The 17795-nt window shown below is 37.0% G+C and overlaps 1 protein-coding gene across 1 annotated transcript in view; it reads right to left on the bottom strand.

Moving 5' to 3' along the window:
- The window catches only part of SEMA3C (semaphorin 3C), a 121757-nt gene that overhangs the window by 39840 nt on the left and 64122 nt on the right, over positions 1-17795 (bottom strand). Inside the window, exons 3-6 of the mRNA XM_030479612.1 lie at positions 12409-12569; positions 9876-9938; positions 5811-5930; positions 2024-2114 (exon numbers count right to left, since the gene is read on the bottom strand). Of these exons, the coding sequence (XP_030335472.1) occupies positions 2024-2114; positions 5811-5930; positions 9876-9938; positions 12409-12569 (435 nt within the window). The remainder of the gene's footprint in view (positions 1-2023; positions 2115-5810; positions 5931-9875; positions 9939-12408; positions 12570-17795) is intronic.

Here is a 17795-nt window from a genome sequence, read left to right as displayed (position 1 = left end):
TTTTTATAGCACCACTTTCCTCTGAAGGGTGAATCAGCTTTCCTGCTGTATTCTAGGCTGGTGATGCCCAAAATTGTCAAGAAAATATATCTATATTTAAAACTGGTTCTTTTGTTGTGGAAGAAATATCCAGTCTAGCAGTATTTCCCACCCTCTGAAGTGAGGGGAAGGAATTCCTCCTGCAAAAGAATGCTCAAAGAAGAGTCCAGTATATGGGCTCGGTCCTCTCATCATAACTCAAGCTGTGACTTACAAAATCTTCCCTTTTCTGGCATGGATATTGAGGCTAAATTCATTCAAGCTTAAAGTTTTTGAAGTGACTGGACTTTGTAGTAATAGGGAGAAAGTATAAAACCCAATCTGTGTGACTCTTTTGAAAAGGAATGTGACCTTTGTGGAATAATTTAAACTTTGTAGATGAAATTATGTCATAAAAGATAAGTCAAGTCAAACACTAGGGAAGGTCTCTTCAGTCACATAACTGAGACATCGAGGAAGATAACATAAAGTTCACTAAGATGAACAAAGCTTCCATAGATCCACTGTAGAAAAAAATCAGCTTACTGTATATACAGCAATTCAGAAACAATGTACCTTTACGGTGTTTTATAAAATCCAGAAGGAACAAGGAAAGGAAACTTTATTTTTTAGTGCCAGTTGATTCACTTAATAATACCAGAACAGCAATGAGCAGCAGTGGATTAATCCATCACTGACTTTGAATAAACATGTTCTTTACGCAGTGAGTATCTGTAAACACTGACCATAGATCACTGATGAGATAAGAGACGTGAGTGCAGCCAAGGTTCAGAGAGGCACCTAGGGAGTATTTACCTGTCTTCTAAAGATGCTTCGGTTCATACCTCTGACTGAAATTACTTGTCCTTTGTACAAAATATATTTGCAATAAGGAATTAAGAAAACAAAACATAATTTGTATTTCAAACAGACAATGTAGGACAGGCTATGTGACACTTCCCTTAAGCTCCATGAGACTCAAACTTTAAAGGAAATATCTGACACAATATGTAGCTGCCATCAATTTCAGTGGAAGCTGAATGGCAGAAACACCACACGTTGTTCCCTTGTAAACCTTGGGTGAAATACGCAGTACCTGTGTACTAAGCTTTATTTGCTAAGATAGCCTGAAAAATGTCTTTAACTGCTGTTCCCTTCATAGCCAAAAATATAGCAAGGATTAGGCACATGTTGAAAAATCAAGGCTTTGGCACTAGAAGTCTGTGAACATTCTGCAAATGTGAAAGGTTGGGTTACACTAAGTATATATAATGCATCTTGTGCTTAGAAAACAAAGAAAGAAATTGTGTTTTACTGATGACTTAGGTTGCACAGAGCATATGCACCCTCTGAGTCTTCAGTTAGGTGTGCAATAGGCACTGCAGTAATTCTTTGTAAGGGGTATATTTCTCAGTCACTGACCCCAGACACCACCATTTGACAGGAGTATTTGAGGTGTGCCTCAAATACTGGCAGGTGTGCCTCTGGCCTTTTAATGGAAGAAATCTGCAAAATTGTTTGGGTTTAAAGCCAATTGAAGAATGAAGAGCCTTGCAATAGCTGGTGGGCTGTACAGCAGAGATGACAACAAAAATGAAATTCAAAATAACTAAAGTCTTCAGGCTTTCTTTCCCTGACTACTCTGAGATTTTACAAATAATTAAATGAGACACAAGTGCTGTCTAGGATGAACAAGGTCAGAAACTGTTCAAACATAAAATGCTAGACAGGGTAATGTATAGTTGAAACCAATCCTGGGAAAAAATGTGTAAGCTGGAAAAGGGACAACCTTTTGTTTTCTGTTTCTCTCTCTCCCCCTTCCAACAACGTTTTCTGCATTTCATTTGTATACCCACCTTTAGCTTCATGTAAACCTTGGAACAAGGATGGACCCAGTACTTGTGCCCATCAGCCAGCCACAAGCTCATTTCACACATCTCATTAATCCATGCCACGCATGATCATATGGGTTTAGACCTCAGCAACTTGGAGTATCTTTACTTACTGATCATAACAGACACCGTGTTCACATTAGGGTTGAAGGAACAGCGTCCCTTTCCTGATTCACACTTGGAGTCGATCTTGAAGACTTGTTCCTGCAATGTAGATTTGTGTGTCACTTCTCATTTCAGAAACCACCAGATGTGAAGTGATTTTTATGCTTGGCTGTTTCCAGAATTGCAATGTTCAGCACTGCTGGGCACTTTTACTGTACTATCATCAGTTTAGCTTTACTATTCAGAATTTCATCATCTTTTTAAGACAACTTTTTCATTGCTACCCAGTTTTTTTTCAAGACTTTTCCTACAAATTCAAGACACTGAAACAAAGAATTTTACCCTCTAGCTCAGTTATGCTTTGGAGAGGTTGACTGATCTCTGCACTAACATTTGTGGAGATTACTTCTGTGTTTTTGAAGTCATTTATCAATTATTTGCTGAAAACATGGTGATACTTATCCTAGTCTACGACATTTTAATAAAGCTACTAAAACAATAAAACATATTTAATAGAAATCTCTTCTGACAACCGTAATTTGGTGCTAGTATAAATAATTTGTTCTTTACTGAGCTATCAGACCTCCAAAAATCCCCTAAACCATAGTTACTTTCTTCAACACCATCTCTTATATTATGTGTACAGCTCCAGATCCATCCAGCGATAGGTGATTTATCAAGCCTGAAATAGCTTGGAATTTCTTTGCTGTTTAAGAATCTTGGTATGGGGATTTGCTTATATTTTATGTGATTTATAAATAGGAAATCCATTTGGCAAAGTAGAAACAATCTGGACTACGGCTTGAAATACAAACAGTCTGAATATCTTTAGAAAACTTGCCCATCTCAGTGTACCCCTTCACTTCTTTGTTCCTAGCAATACTGAAGAGCAAGAAGTGACTTGGGTTCAAGTCTATTCCTTAAAAACTGTGGTCAGTTATGGCAGAGACATTAATCCATAATACATTGACTCGTATACCACTGTATACCAAGCAAACAACTTGTTCCTAGCCTTCTATAGCAAACTTCTCATCTTTAATGAAAGGCCAAAAGACACAATTGCAAAAAAAAAAAAAGCCCAACCACCCAAATTTAAAACATTTCTGTTTCAACAGAAAACGGTAGCTGACAAAAATTCCAAAGAAAGCCTTCGGTGATGTAGAGGCCAATGTATCAGTTATTCGACTAAAGGTAGCAACTCTTTATATTCCCTTTAACAGTTAATGTAAATCTCAGGGAAACAGGGATGCCACATAGACCTCTGAGCAGCCATTTGGTGACAGCAAGTTGGAGACTCCACCAACCTGAAACATTCAGTTACAGCAGGAAGTTTTCATATTCATTATCCCCGATCTCTTTTCTCCTTCTTCTGTTTTGCGTAATTTAATCACAGAGATCTTATCTATTGTTTCAGTCATAAGCTCTCCAAACGATGTTAAAACATAAGCATGAAGTTTCTAAGGTGATTTTGGTTTCGTTTTTGTTGTTGTTTTACTTCTAGATTAATGTGCAGCTTGATATTAATCCATATTTACTATATTACACCACTATTTACCAATTCAAAATGCCCATTACTGCACTATTAAACTAGCTCCAGGATTACACTTGATTTTCATATATATTAAACTACTTTTTAGTCTATAATTAATTCACATAGTGATCACATTTCCTTCTGTGTGCATTTACTTTGACATTAAAATATATTTCGGTGACTAAGAACATCATTACCAAAGACCAAAGCATCAAATGTGCCAAGCAAGAAAATTAATTATTTTTTAACCTCTGTTTCAATACCCCCCCAAGTGAAACCACCTTTTCTGGGATATTATGTGGAATCCTGGAGACAAAAGAGCAAAACAGGCCCAGTTCTTATGATTGTTGGATATGACTCTGACTGCTTTGTAGCTTCTAGAGAAAACCAGATGTGATTTCTAAAATATCCATTTTGCATGTGCAAAAACAGCCTTCTGTGCATGGAAAACTGTACTAAATTAAAGGTGAAATGATAAAAGCAGAGAAAAAATGATTTCTCACTAGTCCCATAAGCATTACATAGTTCTTCATTCTGCCCTATTAATTAGTCATGCAGTGATATATGCAATGAGTTCAGAAGGAAATGCGTGGTTTTAAACTGTTATGCTATTGTTGGCCTGTACAGTAATAGCTTTGAGCATGCGATGCTTACAGTCAAGTGTCTGACAGACTCCAGACGTCTGAAACAGCAGTTTATTTAATCAATTGATCATAGGCATGTAGCTATACAGACAGGCTAAGTGAAGCCAGTTCTGCTCTTCTAAGACATGTATCTTTAACTTAAGAAATATAACATCTTGCATCATCTAGAGATGGCGTTTCCTGCCCTCCCTCTCCCCGCCCCCAATCTCATTTACAAACCCATAAAATAATGAGTTTCAGAGTTCTGATGGCTACAGTACTACTGCTTAAGCTGATAAAGGGAAATTGCATTAATTAGACACAAATGGGATCGCTTTCCATGTTTTAAATAATTTGTCAAGAAATAAGATGACGCTGAGGAAAGATGCTGACCTCTGTTTCAAAATACATCCAAATAAATTAATGTAGACTCTGTTAACCAGAAGGATGGATTTGATTATTCAGTTCTCTTTGCTTGTGCTTTTAAATCCAGGCCTATGAAACTCTAATTCTAGACTGTTCATTAGGTCTGAAGGTACAGTGACTCAGAGGACACACTCTGTTAAGAAGGCTGATGCCAAGTAGAGATCTACCCAAAGTCACCTACCTGGAGAAACAATGATTTATCAACTCCCTAGCAACCTCTGCAGTAGTGCTGGGTCTTGGCCAAAATTCCAAACCCACTCCCAATGAAATCAGTGATGAATTTTCCAGTGTCTTCCCTAGGAGCTAGCCCAGCTTTTAAAGCTGCCCTTGTGTGACAAAACTCCAAGTAGCATGCTCCGATCTTCCTTCCCAACACATCTGCTTCCACATTGTACAAGCAAATATACTGCACACTCCTGTGCCTGCAGACATTAATCTGACCCAAAAGCTACTGAGGTCCTGGTTCTCAGTTAAGTGCCTTTCTTTCTCCTTCTGGTTGCTTAATTTATTACCTATTACATTTGCACATAAACAAACATTTCACTTTCAAATCAGGAAACGTGGACAATATACTTATGGAAACATCTGGTACTTTGTACGTTGAAAATACACGGTGAAACTGAATACAGAAAAAAAGGAGAGAATAAGATTTACACCATGATGGGAAAACTTACTGACTCCATCCTGGCAGAATCTAATGGAGCAAAACTTGTGCAGTAGATGAAAGTTACTTGTACTGAGATTGCATCTAGTGGGTATTAAGCGGAAGTCCAGCAAACCTTCACATACCTGAACAGTTAGCCCACTGAAGGACTTCTCCCAGGAATCAGTAACACGTGGAAGTTATTAAAAGTGGACTGCATATTTTACTTTTTATCCAAATGGCTATTTCTTTTCAAGTATTTCCTGGCAATTTTTCCAACAAATAGCAGGAATGAATTCACCAGACAATATCAAATAAAAAGTAGTATCAAATGTAGCCCAGCATTTGGTATGACTGTGGAATTTTGGATAACCATCATATTTGAGACATGGCTTTTGATCGTGGCTTTACTTCTAGCTGCTAACAGGTCAGAAATGTCTGGATCTTTGCTCTTTTTCTATTTAACATGGGTGAAGGAGCCTGTGTGGATCACCGATTTTTGCATTTTGTGTTTTGCATAACTCTAGTAAGATGCACCACAAAATGGATGGATAAAATGCAAAAGGACTTACCTCGGACCTGCGTCCTCTGTTGACATAGACACACACGGGGCTGAAGGCGCCGCTGCCGCACACATAGAGGTGCGTGCGATTGTATGACTGTATCACACGCACAAAATTTCCACAGCCATGCTGCAGGGAATACAGGAAAGAAACGTTTCACATTGGCAAGTGTTATTAGATGCTGGGAACTCTGGGAACATACATGGTTTATAAATTTAATAGTATCATGAAAACAGCTACTGAGCGTGGTGGTCTTTAGACTTGAACAGCTGTAGACTTCTGTTTTCTTTTCACACCATTTTGCGTATTCTGGGAACTACGCATTGATAAGGCACTATAGAGGAGTTACAGACAAGTGCATGTAACTCTCCCACTTCCACAGAGCTACCTAATTTTCATTCACAGACTTCTCTGTATCTTGCATGGGAGGAAGCATGGCCTTTGCAGGGGACAAAAAAGCAAGTAACTTTGTGACATTTCCTTAAGGACATCTCCAGAATAGCCTCTTTTTTGCCCCTAATTTTCTCATCATAGCTGGAGACAATTAAAAAGCAAAGCAAGCCCAAATTTCGGATCTCAGTATTTTTACAAACAATTTCTTTCCAAAATTTTAAAACACTGAACAACACAAAGGAAGCTTAAAGCAAATTGTTCCTTAATACCAAAGATTAACGGTGACATCTTCAAATCAGCATGAAAACTAAAACTAAAACAGAATGTTAAGGGCCACACAGTTTCACACCATTGCATTTACAGTTTTCTCCTTCCAGTATACCCCTTTCTTCTCTTGCTCTTTCCTTTTTTGACTATGATCAACTGTTAATGCACGTTAGGTTGAAAATAAATTTATTTCCGAATGTTTTTTCTTACTGTGATCCCAGAACTGCCTTCATATTCAATCATCCAAACCTTAACGACAGACATTGAGAATTGCATGTGTTCTGTGAGCACAGGATTGGAAACTGTGTCATCAGTCATGCTCATGAAAATCCATAGAGTTAATCCTTGTTTAGCAGACTGCACAGTTTATTTCTATTTAAAGGCATTCACATTTTTGGTCCAGCAGGAGCTGGTACTGTACTTCAACATCTGAAAACTAGTGCGTAATTGTAGGTAGTTCAGAGTTCATAGAAGGAGTTTCTCTACAGGGAAAACTGCATGCCCTCAGTTAAGTGTTAGCTCTAGCTATATTTGAAAAGTCCTTCAACCCAGCCAAAACACATTGTTTCTCTAAAGCTGAGGGCTGTTCCTAAATGATTCCATTTTCTCATATCCAGCTATCTTAGTTTGTCCCAAAGATAGCTTTAGTAATGTCTTGCTATCAAAATCATGTTTTTCCCAGCAGTACTGCCAACCCACATTACTGCTGTGGAAAGGGAAGAAGGATGAGTGAAGGTATACCACTAGCTTACATATGCCAGAGTGTAAATTGACACTTTCTTTTCTTGCTGTCTGCAGCAAGACTTTTCTAGAAGAATCCTAGATAAAGGTTTATTTCATGCTGAGAAATCTCAGAATGAAAGTCTTCCAGGATCAGGACCAGGAAACAATGTCTACATGCACAGTACTGGTACAGGGCACTCACCACTCTGCTTCATGCCATGGCTTTCCAAAGTGTCTATGGCAAGAACACAGAGGTGGTTATATGAATGATTCTTTCAGGACAGCCTTCTGGGTAACCATGTGACACATACTGTGTCTTCATGCCTCTTCACTGATGATTTACAGACAAGTAACACAAGTTGGCTCAATACCAATATGCTCTTATTTTAATCCTGTTCAGCAGGAAGACCATTTTATGATCTCTGAGCCCATCTCTCTATTGTTGAACCACTGAGCTCCATTTGCAATATGCTGCATGATTAATCTGTGTACTGTGCTGTGAATCCACAACCCAACAAAGCAACAAATTGTTACTTCAGAATATATTCTGTAGGACTGCATTCAAGGGCACTTATGCTTCAATTTATTTCCCTTTCCTTGATACTGGAAAGTACTTTGTGCTTTTAAATTAGTCTGGTCTGAGGTGACATAGTTGTCTTTAGGATGGACATTTTTTGAAGGTAGATATTCACATACTACTGGTGCTTTCCTTGGAGTTGATACCAAAACTCACTCAGTAGCAGTGTCTGGGGAACTCCCTTACTGAAGAAATCTAAAAGTTAGATGTCTATGCTCTGGAATCTCATCACAGTAAATGGAGATAAATAGATGTCATACTAATGTAAGCATCTAAGATAGCCCACTGAACATACTATTTAGAGGTGACAATTTCTTTTCAGTAACAAAAAAGGCAGCCAAGAGGACAAAGTCTAGTGGTAGGGCAAACAACTGCCTCCAAATCTCCTGGGAAAAGAACTCATTGATTGCATTAAGTCCTTTACTGGCTGCTCCAAGTATATCTATTCCTCTTTTACGTTGTGATAATCACTATTCTCTGGTACACCAAATGTTATCATGCACTCACTCCCCCTCCCCCCTTTTTTTTTTTAATTTGAAATGCTTAATTCTCCTGAATTCACTCTCTGCTTCTCCCATATTATCAATAATGCTATTAAAATGAACTATATATTTTAAGTTGCAAGCAGTGATTTAGCATTGGTTTCTCTTTTTCTCAGTGAGCTTTCAGTGAGATAGATCACCGATTTTAGTGTGAGCAGCAGCTGTTCCTCAGTACCTTTCTTTTCCTCTTTTAAACTCTTGAGGACAAATTCTAAGAAACTTTCTATCTTTGGAACTTAATTTTCCTTCTGCAATGCACAGCTGGGACAAAAAAATCAGTAGAAGTTGATGCATATACACATGCTTAACTACGTTACAGGGTATTAGCTGTACCTACAATTAAACTGTTGTAAAAACAGAGGTTCTATCCAGAAATCTGTCCACTAATACAGCAAAATTTGGGTACTTCAAGATGATTAAAAGCTAGGAAAGTCTCACTACTAAATGCTCAAGATTAAAAGTCCTCCAGAGACTCCAGCACTTAGTAGCGTTTTAAGCCTTTTTCCTATGGATCACATATTTTGCATACTACTATCTGCTTAGAGTATCTACATTTTTCCTATTTTTGCCCTAGAAGAATGTCATCAGATCTTAGAAACATGACTAAGGCTAATAAATTTTTGCATTTCAAAGAAAGGAAAATTCCTTAACCAGTCTATGACAAGTTGATGATGCAACTGACACAGAAACTAGTCAACATTAATCACCATTAACAAAGCTATCTGCTTTCTTTTCACATTTACTGCAAACTACCAGGCCACTAGCTGTTGAATTTACTGCATACTGCAGTAACTAGAACAATGTAAAAATATATATAAAAATAGGAAATTCAATAAGAAAAATACTTGGTTTTCACTACGATAGCTATCAGAAAAGAAAGTAGATAAGCTACACCACCAACCATAATATAGTTATTCATGAAGAAGTATTGTATTGCTCTGTAGCAATATAGTGCATTACTCTCCACAGTTTTGAAATAGCAGTATTACAGCAGTAGTACACTAGGCCACCCTTCTGGTTTCCTTACACTCGTCAGCATTTGCAATTGATTTTCAAAATAAAGCCCACACATATTTTTCTTGCAGAATGGTCTCAGGTGAATTACTGTAAATGTATTGTAAATTGGAAAGAGGTGTTTGGAGTGCTCCTGCATCTGGGGTCTTCAGGCTCCAGACAGTGAGTGCCACCCGCTTGTAGAGTCTGTTCCTGTGGCGAGCAGCCAGGCAGAACACTTCCCCACACTGAACAACAGCTCAGCAGGCTCTTCAGCGTCATTCCCAGGACATACCTGGAAAAGCACTAATACCTAGTTTGAGTAGTGACGAGACAAAAAGGCGAGGAAGTGGACAGTGTGTATCTTTTTTCATCTGTCATTGTCTGAAAGTGCATTCTGTTTACACAGCCTGTTTTTCATAACTTCACTTTATCGGTTGGCCTGCAGAGCATTTCAAAAGCATAACGAACACTTCTTTCACTTCATTGTGGCTGCATTTAAGGTGATCTTACTTTACTGCCAACTATGTAATTTGCATATGTGTGTGCCTGTGCATGTTCACGTGGATTATAACTTACTGTAGGATCTTTGCCAGCCATTTTGCACTCTTCAACCTTGTTTGCCGATGCTGGCCAGAAAATCTGTAAGGAAAGAAATATCTTTTAAGTAACATATTTATTATATAATTTAAGCAAAATATTTTGCTGCCAAACTAACACTAGTAAATTAATATTTTGATATCTTTTACACTTTGATTATTGTACTGGGTTCAGCTATAGCAGTCATTTTTCTCCTTCTTAGTAGCTGGTGCAGTGCTGTGTTTTTTAACTTTCAGCCTGGGAACAACGCTGAACCCAGGACAATTATAAGGAAAAAAGAATTTCCATTGATAAATGAAAACAAGTTTCTGTCTTAGCATGCAATAAACAAAATAAAGCCCCAGGTCTTTGGCTGATATAAATTAAGTTTATTGCATAGTTTTAAGATAAGTTAATTTATTTAGAATTCTTTCTTCTAAATGAGAGACGTTTTCAGTATTATTGCCTAATTTAGTGCCTAAATTATTGTCCATTTTTACTTTTTCGCTTTTACTGAACTAAAAATTATTCACACTAGAAACCAGAATAAAATATTGCAAGAAGGGTTGTTGTAACAATTTTTTGGTTTTAACAGCAAAGGTTTGGATAGATTATGATCAAACCTGATTGAAATCTTAAGATTTCAGAGTGATTTCTTTCAGTTTTCCGACAAACACTTCAATGCCTGAATGTTTATCTGTACTCCAACTCTAAAGATTTTGAACTTCTTCCATTATTTATTTTGATTTTGAAATAGAAGACATCCATTAGAAATCTCTCCCTAGAAATTTAGTAGGTGACAGAGCCTGATAATGATTAGCCTTAGGATAACATAAATAATAGCAATAAAATATCTCTGTGTATATCTACACATACATATATAGAGGGTTGTAGGTATGCATGCATATGTATAGAGGCATAAGATTAGCAAAGCGAATCTGTTATAAAAATAAATAAACAAACAAAAGAACGTGTGGAATTGCAGAGATTAATTCTGAGCCTAATACTGGGTGATCACATTCACTGCCAGAAAATTGTGTGTGTTTTTGCATTCTGTTGACTTTTTTTGTTCTTCTTTTTCCATGCTGAAATGCCTCACAGCTTTATATTGCAGAATATACGTCATGCAACAAAGGCCTTCCTATCTAACCAAACTCTGCACAGAATTAAAACCATCCTGCTAAGGGAAGGCTGGAGCATGCCATGCTGGAGCACAGCAGCTCCCATGTGAGGGCACCTGTATCACTGGTGAGATGGGAATTAGCAAAAAGGTCACATAAGCTATTTCAGATCAGAAAAGGTGGCCCCATTTCAGACGAAGATTTCCGTACCATTAAGAGGTGTAAGGACACATTCAAGCCATCACACGAGAGGCATTTAATTTAAATGTGTAAGTTAGAGTTAGCCTCCCTGGACTGCCTGCACAATCAATTCAGATGGACAGGCATGTCCAGAGGGTGATTCAGAGCAAAGCCTAATTTAACTGCGCTTAATCACCCTCCAGCGGGGCCTCTCTCTCTCTCGTGACACATTAAAAGCCTTGCCTCTTAAGGAAAGCATTTATCTTTGCTGCTGCGAGCTGGATATCTCTGCCCCTCAGTACTCCTGAGGTACAGTAATAAAGCCCATAGATTAAAGGATCAGATGAATTTGGTAGAACAAGGCCTTTAAGGTACACTTTAAGGCAGAGCTGTAGCTGTGATAATCTAAAGATAGGCAAGAGATAATATCTTGACAGTCAGACTTCTGGGCACACAAGTTGTTCTGCAGGCCACCTATTTTAAAAGCAGAGAAGCTGGATTTGAACTGGCTCTGCGGACAACAGAGGAACCTGTGAAAGCAGTTTAAACATTTGATAATTTGACTGTTTTCATACATGGGTTGCCTACTACAGTCTGGGGATGTGGGACACAGAAAGTCCTTAGAAAATGACATCTTTATAAGTGAGAGAAGCAGCCAGAAAACAGGCAGTGTCAAAAAGGAGATGTGGGTCATAGCGTCCAAAAAACCCCAAACAGGAGGTGTCTCAGCTACTGAACTGAAGGGCGAGGGCTGACACAGACATAACAGAAGATTGGAAAATAGTCTGGCAATCAGGCTGCAAAGTACAAAATAATAAATATAGTTGAAGGTTAAAGGCAACTCTGTCCTGTTGGTTTTTGACCTGCAGCCTGAAATGATAGTATGCATCTTGTTCTTCCTTACAGTCTTCTTTCAGAAGTGCATTTTGAATTATCTTAAATCTTGGAGACCAGCGGAAACCATCAACCCATACGAATTTTCCTTATGAGGCCAATCCATGCTGAATGTCACTTCAAAATGAGTAAACAGGTCAGTTTTTAACCAGTGTTTGAGGAGTGGCCATGCTAATAGCTTGCTCAGCTTGCATTACACATAAAACAAGGACTAACAATATGATAAGGTGTGGGTCTGGACTTTTGCCTGCTGCAAAATAATGAAATATGCATTCTTTGTCTTAATCAGAAAGGCATGTAGTGAAGCAACCTTGGGTAAAAATAGATCTCGAACTTACACTGAGAGGGTCCTGGCTTATATTATTAATATTCAATGACAGAATATGATCTTTGCTGCCCACGTAGATCCGATCCTGATCTTCATCCATGAATAATATCCTGTAATCTAGGGGACTGTGGGATATTCTGTGATATTCAGAGGTCTTGGTTTCTTGCAGCTCTGAAATAGTAAAGACAACAGATTAGTAAAACATTTTAGTTGACTTACTTGCTTTACAACTGCATTTCTTTCTAAATAAAGGCATTTTTGAACACAAGTGGGGTCAGTAACAGACGAAAAACTCTCATCAAACACTTGGTAATAATGTAATAGTTGAGTTAGAACAAATTTTCCTTTTCCGGTTTGAATGTGATTCTTTCATACATTAGGTAGCTAGACCTATCTCATAAAAATCAGGCATTGATGTTATTCATTCATCTAATTAATTCTTATTTTAATGGATATAATTATTTACACCTCTGGCTTTTAAGGAAGATCATATATTAAATTAATCAATGTGCTTAATACACTTTGAAGTTTATGACAGCAGAAAATCCACAAGATCAATGAAAGCTATATAAGAACAGTTTACTTTCTTTCCCTACCAGGAGACTTCACTAAGAATAGCTTTATTGTGTTCAAGGTCAATTTTATTTTTTAGTTTTTCATCACCATGCATGGCTTATTTAAAAGAAAAAAAAAAAGTATTCAGTCAAGCTTAAATGCATCCATTTCTTCAGCTGTTTGTATATAGGATTTGGACCAAACTATCAGAACTGTAGAACTAGCTCTATATTTCCACTTAAAACTTTCTTCAATGAAGAGAAGTGAAAAACATCCTTTGATGTCAGTGCAGGATCAGGCCTGCTACAGGAAAAGCACAAGCATCTGCAATGTAAGTATTACTTGTTGTCCTTGAGAAAGCTCAGCCTTCCTGTCTTTCCTTGGCCAATATGTTTGGCCCCCACTCAGATATTTTTCTTTTCAGTAATAACAGAAGGGATATTTCTCAAGAGCTGAGAATGGAAAAATAAAACATTAATAATCAATTTGTCCTTATTTAAATATTTAACATATAATTATGCTCTCTTACCTCATGAGCATTATTATTGGATTGTTTTTCCTGTGACTCTAAAAGCATGGCAAATACACAGTGCATATGAAAACAAAGCCTTGCTATAATGTTTATTCATAAATCTTAGAACTGAATCCACATCCCTTTTGCAAACTGTTTGTCTGGGACCATTCTTGTAACTGTTACTAAAGCCCAGTTTTTGCTTAAAGCAAAGTTTGCTCATTAGTTCTCTACAGAAAACAGTAAATGTCTTATCCAAGATTAGTTATCTAAACCTTTTAGATGACTAGATTAATGTGGGCTAATGTTATTTTGGAAAACAAAACTCTCAAAGCAAAAATATTTCTGGATATGTGCTCTTTTATAATAATAAAAAAATAGTGTCTAAAGTATGCACTTTCTGTAAAACACATTAGGTGGGAGAATAATTTACTTGGAGCGCAATTTTTGACAAGCTGTAGACAACATAAAGACAAAGGCTGCAGTCTTGGGATTTAAACCTATCTACTAGAGATCTAATGATTGAAATAACACTTATCAGACTATAATTTGCATTGATAAATATGGTACGTAGCTCTACTTAATTATTATAATGATTGTTAAATAGTTTCATTGGAAGATGGAAAATATCTTCGGTTACTGAAAGATATGTAATTTTGATTCTCTTAGGTGTGTGACAGCTCTCAGGAGCTGTGATGCCTACGTGAATTTACTTATGGTAAAATTAAAAAAAAACCAACAAAAAACCCCCAACAAATAATATTTCTATTTCATACATCTCTCAACAAAAGATAAACATACAATCAAGATTTACAGTCTGCACCTAAACGCTTGAACTGGAACAGTACTCATTAAATGTATACAAAAACTGTCCACATCGCTTTCAGCAGTCTTTCTTCAGTGCTTGAAAAATCAATTGTTTTACTTTATTAAAAAAACAATCCTCCTTGTAAGCTTTTAGCTAGAGTTTTTAAAGGCACCATGGAGGCTCATGAGCACAGTGCCATTAAAATGAAGTCCCTTTGCCTGCTCTGAAATTCTCAGACTGACCTTTCATAAGAAGCCTGAGAAGCTAGTGCTCATCCCTTTTCCTGGTGGCCTTATTAACTTTACTGTAATATTTGGCAGCTATAAGGTAAACTGAACCTTCTCATAACCATCTATGTGATGTACAAGGAAAGCACAGATAAAGTGGGAGAGGCAGCAGTTTCCTGCACAACACGAAGTAATTGTGAGCACAGTGATCGCACAGAATAATGCCCCTCCTTACTGTTCCAGTGACTGACAATGACTGACAATGAATAAACCATGATGGACAAAAAAGATGATCAAGAAGATGATTGTATTTAAGCAAGAGACAAAAATAGCAAAAGATATCTGATTTCCACACTTTTCATTTATTAAAACCCATTATTTTCCAAGATTTTTAACCTCTTTGCAATGGTATTATTCTTTCTAAGGCACCTGAAGGGTAATCTGTCTCCATCAAGCCACTGATGAGGAGAATACCTTATAATATGTCGCTAGACTATGGAAACTCAATGCCACTCACAAGGGGAAGGAAGCCCTGAAACAAATACTCTCATACAGATTTATTAGTTTTATTTCTTTCAGTGCTGAAGCTTATGGCTTATTAGCCTCTTAGGGCTACTCAAGCAAGTGGAGAGGGAATTTCTAACTAACTGATCAAATTTTCTTTTCATTTAACAAAATTTACCACACAATCATCTAAGAAAATTTTACTTTTTAAAGATTTACTATCTGAGTGTTGTTACTTGGAAAGAGTGGTGGCTGGAAAGATACTGTAAGGTCTTCCACATTCCTTTTCATCTCCGAAAGGTTTTGTAAAAAAAAGATTCAAACATTTCCTGACCTTCAAGGCAAATTCTAATCCATGTTCTGGGAATTTAACCAAATACTCAAAGCAGTAAACCCTGTATGGAAAATGATGATGTGGACAGCTCTCTGAATATTAACATTTTTGTCTGACAATAAAACAAAAAATTACAATATATTCCACATGCAAATAACTGTCATTCTTAATGATACAAGAACAATCTTTGTTCGTCCTTTTTTTGTCAGTCAGTGAATTTAGTTTTGGCTTTCCTCATTTATAAAGCCAATGCCAACTCGATCCATAGTGTCAGAAATCTGATCTTAGAGGACAGGTTATATAGCTCTTGTCCCTTTTAATGAAAAAATAAGAGCTGCAGTGAACTCTCTCCCCAGAACTATTATTATTAATGACCTCCACATTTTGGAGATGCCAATGACTGGGAGTTTCCTCCATTCACAGTGTACATCTGACAATTAGGCAGTTTAACACCTACTCTTTAATTATCCTTCTAATCCACCACAAAAAGAAGTTAATGCAAGTATTATTTTTAAAAAAGTTGTGTCTTTGCAGGAGAAACAACACAGTATTTGTGTAATATCTATAATTAAGCCTTTGTAACACTCCAAACTCATTGTGTTGCCCTTGAGAAAACAAATTACAGCTATCAGTGACTCAAAATCCAGGAAGGTGGAGATATCTCACACACCCTGTTATATACATATTGTCCAACCTGCACAAGGGTATATGAGCTGTATCTACCCATCAGGTTCTCTGAATGTCTTATTTAATCACAGAACATCAATCTTTCATCACTCCTTAATTCAAATTCACTGGTGTCACAATTTTGAAAACATAGCCTGACTTTCCTAATGTAAAGAATATAATAATCCCCAATATTAAGTTAAGAAACTAATCTAAGTGATTTCCTCAGTAGACATCTTATAGTAATATGGATGTTTGATGTATATGTTACTGAAACTAATACAATTTTTAGCAGGACCTTTCCAAAACATGATTATTTTCTATTTGCAGACCCATAACAGTGGTTATGCAGACATAACCACTTGTTACTGAGAAGTTCAATATAATAATGAAATATCTTTACCTTGTAGGGTTTGGAAAGCTACAGCCATGGTATGCAAGCATCCCCAGCCCAAGTTCAAAGCACTGAGTTTATCCACTGATAAGCTGTGGATACATGAGAGAGTGCACAGTTGTCTCTGTACTATGCCATCACTGGGTTTCCAGCCTAGCAGGCTTCTTTGAGCAAATCTAGGATGCTCTGTCAAGCTTTTAATTTATGATCCCCTGTGGTAACGTACAAGAAATAATGTTTTCTTCCTCTTTCCTGCTGGCATAAGGATTCACTCTCCAAAGGTTGTTTATGGAGAAGTTCAGAGCAGAAGCAGAGATTTGGTGTATGTGCCTCAAAAAAAGCAGGGAGTAAAGCATATTTATAAAGCAACCAGTTTCACATGCAGCACCACACTGAAGGGGACAAACATAGCTTTCCATAAAGATGGGCTACCTCTCCCCAGGGAACTTCTGTTGCCCAAATTGGTATGGATTTTATGTAGCCTTAGTGATTTGGAAGTCAGCAATACAACGCTGTTTTATTTCATTCCCCCATGGGGTATGGGGTGCACAAACGACAGACCTTGTGTACATTTAGCAGTAGGCTTGACATTAGCTTCTAGTTAAGGAGGCTGTAAGACTCTCTTAAGCCTCATTAAGCTTTCAGTTTGTGCCAACAAATATGCCAGCCCATGCCAAATGTGAAACTGCAATGTAAAATCTCACCACCTAGGAACTGGAATGCAATCAATTTTCTTTTTTTCTTCTTTTTTTTTTTTCCCTAGAAATAAATATTTAAGTAGAATGATGCTTTTGCTTATAGCATCAAATGGAACTGGCTCCTTTTCACTCAGAGGTCACTTTTGAACAGGTGAAAAATAATCTGCATACACAAATTTTGTACGACACTACATAATGTTGGTAGCATTGAAAGAAATGGTTGTATCTTTAAAAAAAATATGAGTGGAATCAGAGATACCTGCAAAGTTGCAAAAAATCATTTCAAAAAATGCTTCATCCAGAAGAAAAACTCTGTTTTATTTTTGTTTAAATATTTTCCTTTCTACTTTGTAATGACTAACAACTCTGCTTTGTACCTTATTAGTAGAAATGACTGGAAGAGATCTAGTTATAAGATATCAGATTTTGTAAGAGTCTAATGATTTTAATTATTATTTTCTTGGCCTTATTTCTGATTTTTTAGTGTGAAGATATGAAAGAAATAAATGTATTATTTTTATAGTTTGAATAGTACCTGTGGAAAAATTATGACATTTACAATACGGCTTTTCAACTCTGTGAGGATACAATCATAGAATCATAGCATGGTTAGGGTTGGAAAGGACCTTAAGATCATCTAGGTACAAGGAGACTGTTTAATTTTATGTATGGAAAGAGAACAAGGAAAGTTTGAATATTT

Source organism: Strigops habroptila, chromosome 3, assembly GCF_004027225.2.
Source record: "Strigops habroptila isolate Jane chromosome 3, bStrHab1.2.pri, whole genome shotgun sequence".
NCBI lineage: Eukaryota > Metazoa > Chordata > Aves > Psittaciformes > Psittacidae > Strigops > Strigops habroptila.
The sequence above is the reverse complement of the archived record's forward strand: the minus strand, read 5'-3'. Positions and strand labels throughout refer to the sequence as shown.